The sequence below is a fragment of the Diadema antillarum genome, unplaced genomic scaffold (genome assembly GCF_040938485.1).
Source record: "Diadema antillarum isolate AM-2024a unplaced genomic scaffold, OU_Dant_1.0 seq00000002_RagTag, whole genome shotgun sequence".
Lineage (NCBI taxonomy): Eukaryota > Metazoa > Echinodermata > Echinoidea > Diadematoida > Diadematidae > Diadema > Diadema antillarum.
In genome coordinates this window covers 369,330-383,127 of record NW_027271124.1, presented here as the reverse complement: position 1 = coordinate 383,127, position 13,798 = coordinate 369,330, and the positions used below count along the sequence as shown (strand labels likewise).

The window sequence follows — 13,798 nt, the reverse complement described above, 5'->3', positions numbered from 1 at the left end:
TACAATCTAGGGGAGCCCATGCCCGAGGAATCAATTTGGAGAGAACCAGCAATGGGCTTGAACACAAGGAATATCTATAAATAAACCATTTTTGTCATTCAATATTTTACGGATTTCTCTTCTCCCATAGCTGCAGCGCAAACGATCACCCCGTCCCTAGTATGCCCCAACAAGATCCACACGCTGGGCAAGTACACGGTTGCCAGGGGCAACTCTAAAGCGCAAGGCACACGCCGAATTCGAACAAGATGAGGGTTAACATAGGGCCTACTGTATTGTAATACACTGTACAGCCGGTCCAATGCGTAAGTGGAGAAGAATATAGCATTCGGCTGATACTGTATGCAGTTCAGATGGCACCCGTAGCAGATGCCATCCTGAACAATAAAGAGAAGACTGTACAATTCACCCTGGGTAACCATACACAACCTGCATCAAAAGCTAATGCTTAAGCGTGTTGCATTAATGATAATGGAATGTAACTTGCATACGTTTACTGCTAAAAAAATGAGTAATTTGGGAGCATACCTCTAATTTAAAAAAAAAAACATCAGTTGTTGGAGTTTTGACTGAGAATGCCAATTTATCAGAAAAATATTTCGACCAGAAGAGAAAGAGAAAAAAAAATCCCAAAACTCATATTTTATTTGTTATTATTACATCATGAAGGGTATTTATCAACAACAACAACAAAATATTAATTGCAGGTAGGTTTAGTAAATATTTAAAATCATAACAACTCGCATGTATTGTAATGTGTACGTGGATTAGGTTGCATGGACCATAACCCCTTGCAGACTCAAATCACAATAAAATACCGAAAATCATAACAGCGTATTTATCACATAAATTATGGTATGAACACAGATTTGGTTACAATAAACCATTACCCTGTGCAGGCTCTTGATTACAAAAAGTGACGTGACAGTCATCATGCCTGCCGGGTACAGATCTCAAACAGCTACAGTCTAAGGGAGCCCATGCCCGAAGAATCAATTCGGAGAGAACCAGCAATGGGCTTGAACACAAGGGATATCTATAAATAAACCATTTTTATCATTTATTATTTTAAGGATTTCTCTTCACCCATAGCTGCAGGGCAAAAGATCACCCCGTCCCTAGTATGCCCCAACAAGATCCACACGCTGGGACCGCCAACAGTTACTACATAGGGCAGGTACACGGTTGCCAAGGGCAACTCTAAAGCGCAAGGCACACGCCAAATTCGAACGAAATGCAGGTTAACAGAATTATGTAGGGCCTATTGTCACGCCAATTGTATTATAATGCACTGTGCAGCCTGTCCACTGCGTGAGTGGAGAAAAATATAGCATTCGGCTGATGTCAATTAATCAGAAAAAAAACTATATCTCAACAAAAGGATATAACTTACTATCATTATATCATAAGGGTATTTATCAACAACAACAAAGAAAAAACTTTAATTGCAGGTGGGTTTGATGAATATTGAGAATCATAACAAATATCTCTCACATGGATAATGCGGTAGGCGTGGATTTGGTTGTCACGGACCATATCCCGTGCTGGATCTAATCGCAATAAAATTCCGGCAATCATATCAATATATTTATCACATACACTATGATATAACCATAAATTTAACTACAATGAATCCTAATCCCGTGCAGGCTCTAGATTACAATAAATTGATCTGACAACCATCATGCCTGCAGGGTACAGATCTCAGGCAGCTACAGCGTAAGGGAATCCTTGCCCGAGGAATCAATTTGGAAAGAACCAGCAACGGGCTTGTTCACAAGGAACATCTATGAATAAACCGTTTTTATCATTTATACGGATTTCTCCTGTTCCATAACTACGGAGCAAAAGATCACCCCATCCCTATGCCCCAAGAAGACCAACACCCTGGTACCGCCAACCATCACTATATGGTGCAAGGACACGGTTGCCAAGGAAAACTCTATAGCGAACAAAACACACACCAAATTCCAACAAAATACAGGTTTACATATTATAAATACATTGTACAGACAGCCGGTCCACTGCATGAGTGGAGAAGAATATAACACTCGGCTGATACTGTATTCAGTTCAGATGGCACCCTTTGTAGATGCCATTCTGAATAGAAAAAAAAAACCAGACTGGACAATTCACCCTAGTTGACTAAACAATCTGCATAAAATGCTTAAGCGTTTTGCATTAATGATAATGAAGTGTGTATAGCTTGCGTACGTTGACTGCTAAAAGGTTGGGTAATTTGGGAGCATACTAATAGCTCTATTTTCAAAACATCGGCTGTTAAGGTTCTGAATTGAGCTACCAATTGATTGAAATATATATGTGTATACATATATATATATGTATTTATCACTTCATACATTTAGATTTGGTTGGGATGGATCATGACATCGTGCAGACTCTAATCACAATGAAGTGACTTGACAACCGTCATGTCGGCCAGGTAAAACTCCTACAGCCTAAAAGGAAACCTATACTTGAGGAATCCATTTGGAGGAAACCAGTAATGGACTTGTTTACCAGGAACATCTATAAGTAAACCGGGTTTTTTTATCATTCATTCAATACGGATTTCTCCTCTCCCACAGTTGGAGAGCAAAACATCACCCACTCCCTATGCGCCAACAAGACTAACACTGAGGAACTCTTTACATGATTTAGGATAAGAACAAGGTTGCCAGGGGCAACACTAGTAACCAAGACACACCAAATTTGAGCAAGTTACACCTGCTGTAATACACTGTGCAGCCGATTCATTGCGTGAGTGGAGAAAAATGTGATACTCGGCTGATACTGAATTCAGTTCAGATGGCACCCATTTGCAGATGCCATACTGAACAAAAAGATCCGACTGTATAATTCACCCTGGGCAACTATACAAACTGAATAGTCATGCTTAAGCGTGTTTCATTAATGATAGTGAAATGTAGCTTGCGTACGTTAACTGCTGAAGGGTTGTAATACACTGTGCAGCTGGTTCAAGACACAAACCAAATTTGAGCAAGTCACACCTGCTGTAATACACTGTGCAGCCGGTTCATTGCATAAGTAGAGAAAAATATAATACTCGGCTGATATTGTATTCAGTTCGGATGGTACCCATTTGCAGATGCCATCCTGAACAAAAGGAGAAAAAAAGAAGAAAAATACAGTATCTTGATATACATTTGGCACTGCAAGTTGACAGCAATTCTAGTACATTTTGGATTCATTGTCTTCTACCATTTCACTTTAGTATCTTAATATACATTTGGCACTGTACGTTGACAGCAATTCTAGTAAACTTTGGATTCATTTACTTCTACCACTTCAATTTAGTGTAATGAAAACCGGAATATTTGTAATCATGCAAAAACCGGTGTGTTTTTATAAGGAAACCAGTGCGCATATTTTAACCAAACCAACGTCATTGAATTTTTGAGCGCAATAGGTATACCTAATGAAAAACCAATACGCACATTTTAATTAAACCAACATCATTGCATTTTTGAGTGCAATAAGTATACCTAAAATATAATTTCTGAGTTGCTCATGCAGGACAATAGGTATCTATCATATCATAATCATGTACAACTGGGCGAATGTTACTGATCTTCTCTGTAGGGTACACAAAACTTCAGTTGAAGTTATAAGAATTTTTGAGTGCAATAAGTATACCTAAAATATAATTTCCGAGTTACTCATGTAGGACAATAAGTATCTATCATAGCATCATCATGTACAACTGGGCCAATGTTACTGATCTTCTCTGTAATAGGCTACACAAAACTTCAGTTGAGGTTGTAAGAATTTTTTTAGTGCAATAGGTATACCTAAAACTATGATTTCTGAGTTACTCATGCTGGACAATAAGTATCTGTCATATCATAATCATGTACAACTGGGCCAATGTTAGTGATCTTCTCTGTAGGGTACACAAAACTTCAGTTGAAGTTAAAAGAAATGTATATAGGAGATGACTACTCACTCGAAATTAAAGGGAGCGCCTCCGGTTTGGCGCCATTTTCCGGCAGAGAATCTCAACTTGGTACCTTTGCTGTACATTTCTTGGACTTGTTTCTTCCATTTCTGTTTTTCTTCCAGGTCAGTCTGCGTCAAGTCGTCGATCATGAAATATCGCTCGTCCTTTAGGATTTCCCTGGCACGACGGATGACATCTACTTTTTCTCTGTATGAGAGAAACTTTATCAAGATGTGCCTGGGACGACCTTCCACCTTGCGACCATCACGATGAGCTCGCTCCACCTTTGTGGTCATCTTGAATTTGGACCGCAGGATGTCTTCGACGATGTGGGCGCAGTCTTCCCTCTGGTCATTTGGTGTTTCAGGGATTCCCACGATGCGGATGTTATTCCTCCTAGATATTCTTTCGGTTTTGTTTGTTTCCGCTTTGTTCTTCAATACTTCGGAGCGGAGTTTGGCAATTTCTTTTTCCATTCTTTTCATTCTACCTTCCATTTCCTTTTGTTTGACTTCGAGATCATCGACCCGTTTGCTCTCAAATTGGATAGAAGCTTCAATGTTGGCCTCAAGATCGCTCAACTTCCCAAGGAACTTGTCGACAGCGTCTTGGATCATTTTATTGAATCCGCTGGTAGCTTCCTTGAAATATGCGTCCAAGCTTCCAGGGGTTTGCACATTGGGAGGTGCAGAGGCCAGTGCTTCCTTGTCGGCGGGCATAGTGGTGCCTCGAAGTCAGAGGGTTGTTTTGGATGGTATTAAATCTTCTTCAGTAGCGGTAGGATCTGGAGTGCCTCAGGGGTCGGTTCTTGGGCCTTGCCTCTTTCTACTTTACATCAATGACTTGCCTGATGGTCTCGCGTCAAAGGTTCGCCTTTTTGCCGATGATGCAATTTCTTACATGACCATCGACAATCAACATCATACGCAAAATCTTTAAGAGGACCTAAACAAAATTGGTGACTGGGCGAAAAATGGATGATGGATTTGAACACAGATAAGTGTAAGGTTTTGACAATATCCAGGAAAAGAAGTAAGGTGCAACACGTGTATCATCTAAATAACGCCCCTCTTGAATCTGTTGAATCCGTGAAGTACTTGGGTGTAACCATCACTTCTGATTTGAAGTGGACCCAACACATTAACAATACTGTCAATAAAGCCAATAACGTGCTTGCATTTCTAAAACGCAATCTTCGCATAGAATCTGATGTTAAAGCCACAGCTTACAAAACGTTGGTTCGACCAATTGTTGAGTATGCTTCCACAGTTTGGGACCCATCTACCAAGAACCTAATCCACCAAGTGGAAATGGTCCAGAGAAGAGCTGCGCGATTCACTTTAAATCGCCACCATAACACCTCGAGTGTCACCAAAATGCTACAAGAACTTAATTGGACCACTCTGGAACAGCGCAGAGAAAATGACAGGCTAATTATGATGTACAAAATACACAATAATCTCACTCCTCTTTCAGCACAGGACTATATCATCAAACAGGCTACTCAGTTAACGAGAGCCTCGCAACCACACTCCTACCAGGTACCATATTCGAGAACTGAATCGCATCGCCATTCGTTCTTCCCAAGAACTGTAAGGAACTGGAATTCCCTGTCGTCAGAAATTGTTTCAGCGCCATCTGTGGGATCATTTCGAAACCGTCTAACGGTTGATCACAGTGGCTAGTATTTTCGTCAAATTTTCTATGTGCTTGTAAATATCTGTAAATAAATTGTATTATAATGTAAATAGCACCAGTCTGCAAGAATCTTCAGTCTATTGAAGGAGGCAGACTTAATCAGAAGAAGAAGAAGAAGAAGATCTGGGTGCGTTGGGTTGGTTACCGTCGTGGATGCGACAGCCATATTTGTGACGTCATCAAGCACCAGTTCAACAGATTCCGCATCGCTGGCTGTTTGGCCTTCCAACGACTCTCGCTGGGAAGCGGCCGGAGTCATGGGTGCAGGGTTAGTGACCTTCGGGTTCGGACTTGACGGGCTGTTTGCACGTACCTGGGTTGCGGGTTTTCTCACAGAAGGACCATAGTTTTTTGCCTTTGTAGCGGCTAACCGTTGCGGCCGAGCAGATTTTTGTTGGTCCATCCTCAGGCGATGTTTCTAACTTTGTCGTTTTGTTAGAATGTGAGACCCGAAAAAATGAAGTAGACGTCCCAATTTGGTGAAATTTTGTTACTTTTGCGAGACAAACGAAATTGCCGCGTGCGTCTCAGTCCATAGCGCCCTCTATCTCTATTGTTGCGTTGGTAACCTCACTACTCTTTGTTTATCAGCGAGCCTGTGCCTCCAGTGCCGCCTGGTTATGACCCACCATTTCCCTCTCCTCCCCCCCCCCCCCCCCCCCCCCCGTCCACCTCGGACTTCCTACCTTCCTTACTATCTTTCTATCCTCTCATCAATCTTTCCTTACAAGAGAGCCTCTTTGTGTTTGTTTATGTGAGTTGGTATGTGTGCATGTATGTGTGTATTTCTCTGTCTGTCTTTTTTTTTACTACCGTTAAGGGAAATTGTTGTTGTTGTTGTTGTTGGTTTTTGCTATTGTATGTTTTTCTGTATGAGGGGACTGCATTCTACAAGCCCTGTTTTTTTAGCAGTCCCCTCCATTTTCAGCAATATTGTTTATGCATTCACCACAGTGACGTAACAGTTATTTGTATCTCTGTTGATAATTTACCTGTATCTCTTTTACAATGTTATTCTGTTCATCGCATTGTGGTACTGATTTCATGACATCTGTGTATTCGAGTGTTTCATTGTATTTCTAATTATTTTGTTTGATGGAAATGAAATAAATCAACTTGAAAAAATGAGAACGAATTTGGTATTTCTCTATAGTCTTACCCACTTTACGCTCCATGGAATGTATATTACATTTTTTTTTGTATATATATTGTACTTGGGTGTGGGAGGGGTGTTTTAATGTCTTGATGTCTTTTTTTCTTGAAATTTAATAAGCATTGCTTTATTATAAAAATCTCCTTAGCATAACCCAATAAGTCATGAATATCGCTGCACAACGTCAGCGTAATCACAGTTTGTCTATTCCATGACTGTAAGTAATAATTTTCTTACTCTAATGTTTAACTTCGATCTATATTGTATTATATTTGTGGTATAATTATGCTATGTATTCTTTACATTTATGAAGTTTATTCATATTTGAGTTGCACAAATAAAATTTAAACCTCAAGTTCAAAATTTCATATATCTTTTATCACTGCAAAGCAAATTAAAGGATTACGATTTTTTCACAAATTGTACGTAATTGAATTTCAGTTTTCCCCAGTCATGCCAGTGCACAATGTAAGACAGTATAATATGTGATAACCTTGCTGTCATAACACACTGACTTAGCAGGGATCGTCACAGAAAACAATACTGTCCATAATTATCTATAGCAATCTGTAACTATCCCTAACTATCCGAAAATATCCGCAACTCTCCGCAAGTTTTCAGAACTATTATGTGCCAATTCGTAAGAATATCCGCAAGTGGACGCAAGTATTCGCATCTGGTCGTATTTGTCCGTATCACCCGCACTTTTTCTCGGTATGTTTTGAATAAATCTTATCCCTTTTGTCAAATGAAACCATGCTATGACATCCTTAAGCCTTAGGGTCCTTAAGACCCTAAGTCTGTATTGTCCTTTGTCTTCGCCTTGTGCCTCCTGTTCAATCCAGGAGACAACCTAGGCCTTTCATGTTACATTGTTTATTGATATAATAAAGAATATTGAACAACTTATGTTGTACCTAAATCACTGATTTGAGTTTCAAATTAATAAAAGGAAACAAAATGGCATTTCTACACGAACTGCCACATATTGCATGCAAAAGCGTTGTTTACAAAGCTCCTTCATGCGGCTTACATTGTACCTGGTTGTTTTTCTCGTAGTCGTTACCGAATTAATCCTAAGCACGCACACAACCCCATCCCCCCACTACACACACGAAACCAAACAAAACAAACACACGAACAAAAACAAAGAACACCTACGATACATGCACACGGATCATTCATCGTAAGTGTTTGTTTGTTGTTTTTTCACGAGATTGTCTTAGGTTTGAGCCTTTCCCAGTCTTTGGACAGGCTGCCAGTTGATATACGTATGTACAAATTGAGGTTGCCGTAATGTCCGATAAAGAGAGCGGTATGAAATATGAGGAGGATACCCACATTGCTTTTTTTTAATGCTAAGTATAATATAACCTGTTTTCATCATTATCGTCAACACTTGGTTATAAGATCATTTGATCCTTGCTATTAACTTATATTAGTGTCATTATTTGTTGATAATTTGCCATCCGTGGTGCATCTCGATCTTCATACAGTCATATCATACGATATGATAATAGCAGAAACATAAATCAATGAAATAATGAATATCAACCTGTTAATGTGATAATGTCACATCATGCATATTGCAGCAATCAGTACGTACATGTTTTGATAAAACCATGACAGAAGTTGCTGGGAGAAAAAACGGGAGAAAAAAGAAGTATACACAATCGGAACCCTGTGTTCATGTTAACACAGTTGTCATATCAGGAAGATGGAATATATTCGCTAAGAAAAAAGTATGAATATGTTTCAAGAACAATGTTTCTTTGTCCAGTGAAATAATGAAGACAAAGATGGAAGTGACATTCTATGGCATGATGTGAAGTATGTACTTAAATGTTGACAAATATTTACAGAAAATAAGTTGTGTAAGTTCAAGTAATTTTACAGACAAAATAAGTTAATTCTGCACGTGAATTAGATCAGTCAATGTTTCAGCATTTTAAGACTTCTTGTTGTCCTAACGAATTTGAAAGAACATGTTTGAAATCACGCGTGTGGCGTAAGCAAAATCAGAAATGTGTGAAAAAAAGTTCAAAGATGGCAAATTCAGTTCAGTTCACTTCAGTTAATTGACATTTTCATTTATCCACAAATATCTAAACGAACTACAAAGCTTATATTACACAATTATTGTAAGAAATACATGATAAGAGTACAGTATATCATAAAGTGTAATTAACTATGCATACAATTTCGATAACACCCCCCCCCCAAAAAAAAAACAAAAAAAAAATAGCAATGCACACTTTTGAAGGCTGACAGAAAAGTTAATATTCTGGAATGGAATAAGTGACCCACTTTATAAGATCAAAGCTTGTAAGACGTGGGACACAACCTTAAGTCTTAATGTGTACTAAATATCATCCGAAATTGATTCATGTTTAATATATTTAAAAAATCAACATTTATGGAAAAATATAATTATAGTCAGTAATTATTTCCGAATACAACAACAACAACAACAAAACCGAATTAAGACACTACCAATTACTGTGTTACAAGCTACAGACACTAGGGGTTGAGCCGTTTGTACACGGAAAAGACAACACAATGGTACATTATGACAGGCATACATACCCATGTATAATAGATACATTCATTGATAATACACAAGAGACACGACGTCATATAAGGAAGAGAGAACAATGACATTACAAGACAACGAAGAACAAGAAGAGCCAATGAGAGGCAGAGAGAAGTTCACGAGATAAACAAGTGCAATAAAATTTTTGAAAATATTTAGATGAATGAATGTCACCTCATTTTATTTTTAATCAATTTAATAGGTTTGAAAATCGGAATAGACTTTGCTTTCTTTCTCAATGTAAACTTAAGGTTTTATCTATCATATACAGAATGAAGACAACCCTTAACAAAGAGTGTAGTAGCAGGTTGCTGTTCGTTATTCCGAAGGTTCGCTATTCGGAAGGGTCGTTATTCCGAAGGGTCGTTAATGCAAAACACACAAATTCCCTATACCTAGAGGTTCGTTAATCCGAAAATGAAAAAGGGTTCGTTATTCCGAACATTTGTGGCGTTATTCCGAAGGTTCGTTATTCCGGAGATTCGTTAATCCGAAAATGAAATTCGGAATAATGAACCTTCGGAATAACGAATCTTCTGACTAAAGAGCTTTCGGAATAACGAACCTTCGGAATAATGAGCTGTAACCAGTTTTACACTGGTGAAGTTTAGTTTCGTGACCGGCAGATGGCTGAAGTGTCGTGACCATCCTTGTCATGGTCACATCCTATATTGCTTAGATCCACTTTCCCCCAGTCATTTGACTTAGTCTTCCTCCCCACCATATTGACTTTGAGACTTCAATAATGATAAGCGTATCTTCAAGCAAAAACATCGCTAAAACATGACACACAATATAATCAAGTGATCACTTCGAAAACGACCGTTTATAATCTTCAGGCTTCGGAGTTGGAAAGGCGAAAATCACATTCTCAATTGTCTTTTATCACGAGAGTCATCACTAATACCATACTATGAAGACTAGTATTCTTTTGCCCCACGGTAAAATTTCAGATATCACGTTTTATCATTTAATAGTGAGACCAACTTTGACGTTAATGTTGAATTCTACTCTGATCGCTGGGGAAACGTATGAAGCTGTGTGCAGAGCCGAGGGAAGCCGAGCAGCAGTAGACATTGAATGGTATCTAAACAATGTACAGCAGACAGTTGACCCGCCAACAAGTGTTCCTAGCTGTAATTCAGACTTGACCGATACAACGAGCACGTTTACCTTCACTGCGGCAAGGCAAAATGATGGCCAGTCTCTACGATGTGAGACCACCGGGTATCAGGTGGCCAGTCTAAACCAGCGACAGAGCGTATTTCTCAATCTTCACTGTAAGTCAAATGTCGGTGTCGAATTACTTATCATGATCAGCTACGTTTGATTTCTTTGTCTTTCTTTGTATTTAAATACTAATATTAATTTTACACTCAAGATTCAATTTGTAAGTTTATTATCCTGACATCTAATACTGTGAATGTTTGTATTATATGAAGAGCTTGCTTCCAAAAGGTAAACAATCCTTTTACAATCATAGTTAAACTTCATTTTATTTCATACTTCTCATATATCAATATTACATCAAAGATAATAGCACAAGTTCTTTTACCTTGTCAACAATGTACAAAACAAACAAAAAACATGCATAGATGATAATAACACAGTAATGGTAATGATAGCTGGTCGAAATCGAAATGGGGAATTGTACAAAAAGAAGTATGACGGGACCTACATGAAAGCAAGCTTGTTTGGCTGAAAGCCTCGAAATAATCAGTGTTTGTGAAAGAGAAACGGAGGTTTTTATACATTGTACAGGTATAAAAACAAAGTGTCAATTCTAACACAAACCATTAACGCATATTGCAAATAAATCTGTCGTGTTTTTGTTGTTTTTTGGTGTGTGTATCATCAATACATCTAGCCGATACAGGAGTCAGACCGACCACTAGTGGGGAAACGTCAGTCCAGATGTCAGAATCACCACCAGGTAGGAGTAAGGTTTCTGACTTTCTTATATCCTTTATCATTAATTTGTCGTTATTCTTTAGTGACTGTGAAGTACTTACCCTTTTCAAACTCATACTTTGATCAAATTGAGAAAGAGATGCAACTATTTTTCATCGATACATTATTAGCTTTGTGAATGTTCATTTACATTTGCATACAAATGTTACATGATATAATGTTACATAAAATAATACAAAACATAATATCGATAAAGGTGTAAAATGCAAGGCCGGGATAAGACGTTTCCAAATCACATTTCAGTAGAAAGTTACAGGTGGCAATATTGATGTATAACGCTCTTCCTCAGACTCGAAATAAGAGAGAAAGTGAGATTTAAAGTCATCATTTTTATCCAATGTTGAAACCATTTTGATGTTAATTCTATACTTAAAAACCTGATTTGAGATCAAAGTGATGGCATGCCTTTGTGTTCATTAAAAGATCAATTTGTTTATTCTATATTTGACCATTCACGCCCGAATGGGTTAACTCTACAAATTCTTATCATGATGTTTCACATGGCAGCTTGTAATAATAAAAAATAATTATAATGATACCAGAGCTTCTACATAGCGCATAAACAAATCAACAAATCAGTGTGCCCTACACGCTTTTCAGTTATCCATTTTTTTAGTAATCCATTTTTAAGTATATATATATATATATATATATATATATTATATATATATATTTTTTTTTTTTGAGGGGGGTAAATAAGTATTGATTGAAACATACTCATACGAACTTATACACTTGTGATATATGAATAGATTTTCGGATTTGTTTTGCTCTTTTCTGTGGAGTACTATGTGGTAATTTTTCGTGCAATATATTTCATGATTGTTTAATTGTGATTTCTGTTGCGGATGTTATGTACGACGGTTCAATGTTTTGTATTCAATTTGGTAGTATTTATATGTCTTTCCAATGTATTTTAGCCTTCGGGATACGATTTTGCAATTCTTTTACGAAATAATCCATTCTGATAATAAAAAAAAATTACAAACACACACACACACACACATACTTATTCAAATCATTGATGAATCGCACATTACAAAATCTCTCTATCTTCAAAAATGAGATAAATTTGGAAAGAAAATTACAGAGTATAGCCGTATCATCCTGGAAAATTTTAGAGATAGCAGGAAAGATCATCAAGAACACAAAAATATGTTTGCCTGTGTTTGCAATCATGAAAATATCCGATTATGACAATTATTGAACTAACAATTTACAAATGTTAATTATAATAATCAGTTTTGTCAATAGCACTCTAACAAAAATAATGAGACTGTTTGTTTGTTTTTATTTCCGTCTTCAGAAGAAAAATAAATACAAAAGAAGTTGCATATACATTGTATATACGTAACAGTATGAAGAAACGGGGGATTGCCCGTTCAGCCATATCTGCAAAATAATGACTGTTCTTCCACACGATCTAGATACAGTGACAATGGCTATGTTCCTTTGCTAGTGCTAGACTGTCTAGCAAGCAATTAATACAAACTTGTAGAACTTGCCACCATTTTTTCCAGAGTGAAAACTTGCATTTATAGCAACAACGTTAATCATAGTTGTGACACATTATACTCACTTTCTATTTTGTGTGCTTGTTATATTTGTAACCTAGACGCGTGTGCTTGTGACTGCCCCTCGTCTGGTATGATAGCCGCCGTCTCAATCATGGGTGTACTGCTTGCTGTTTCCATAACAGTGAATGTTCTACAGTTCTACAAACAGAGCAAAGCATCCAGTCAAGGTTGATAGGAATGTATTGTTACATAATTATGATTCATAATCTTATACATTGTTGTCATTGTTATTATTGATATCATTATCATTATCATCATTATTATTATTATTATCATCATCATCATAAACTTTTCATTATCTATTCATTATTATCTGAATACTATATAATATTATCTATAATTGTATGTCATATTTCTGTTATAGCTATAGTAAATCGATAAGTTTGGGTAGTGATGACTGTTCTGGGCTCTGCCTGTCGAGTATTTATAACTTAAACCGTTACTTGGCACACACGTGGTCGCTTTTTAAAACAAATTTAACAGGTTGATAAAATGGAAAACAATCCTGATCATGACGAAATATGTAGCCTATTGGCTACATTGTGCCACTTCAATGTGCATTTGTGTTTGTGTATGTGTTGGTCCACCTTTTTGTGCAAATACTCTTTCCATCCCTTCACTTGACCATAGTATATGCCCTATAAACAGATTGAAAATGAAAATATAATATGGTTTTACAATTACACCAACATACATGTAGTCATGAAACAACATTTCACGGGCAAAGGCCAAATAAAATTTCATAGAGTACATGACCTACCTTGACATTCCGTAATTACAAGAATTATATGACAAGAATTGCATAAATTAGATTTATGTAATTTACTCTAATACGATGTGAATAC

At 37.3% G+C, this 13,798-nt stretch overlaps 2 protein-coding genes across 2 annotated transcripts in view; one reads left to right on the top strand and one right to left on the bottom strand.

Moving 5' to 3' along the window:
- LOC139724892 (uncharacterized) overlaps nucleotides 1-13,798 on the top strand; it is a 93,705-nt gene that overhangs the window by 57,263 nt on the left and 22,644 nt on the right. Inside the window, exons 8-10 of the mRNA XM_071636015.1 lie at nucleotides 10,383-10,685; nucleotides 11,273-11,338; nucleotides 12,992-13,120. Coding sequence (XP_071492116.1) covers nucleotides 10,383-10,685; nucleotides 11,273-11,338; nucleotides 12,992-13,120 — 498 coding nt within the window. The remainder of the gene's footprint in view (nucleotides 1-10,382; nucleotides 10,686-11,272; nucleotides 11,339-12,991; nucleotides 13,121-13,798) is intronic.
- Nucleotides 3,964-4,680, bottom strand: LOC139724878 (uncharacterized). Its single transcript, XM_071636000.1, has one exon. It carries the CDS (start codon nucleotides 4,678-4,680, stop codon nucleotides 3,964-3,966), a length of 717 nt encoding a protein of 238 aa, XP_071492101.1.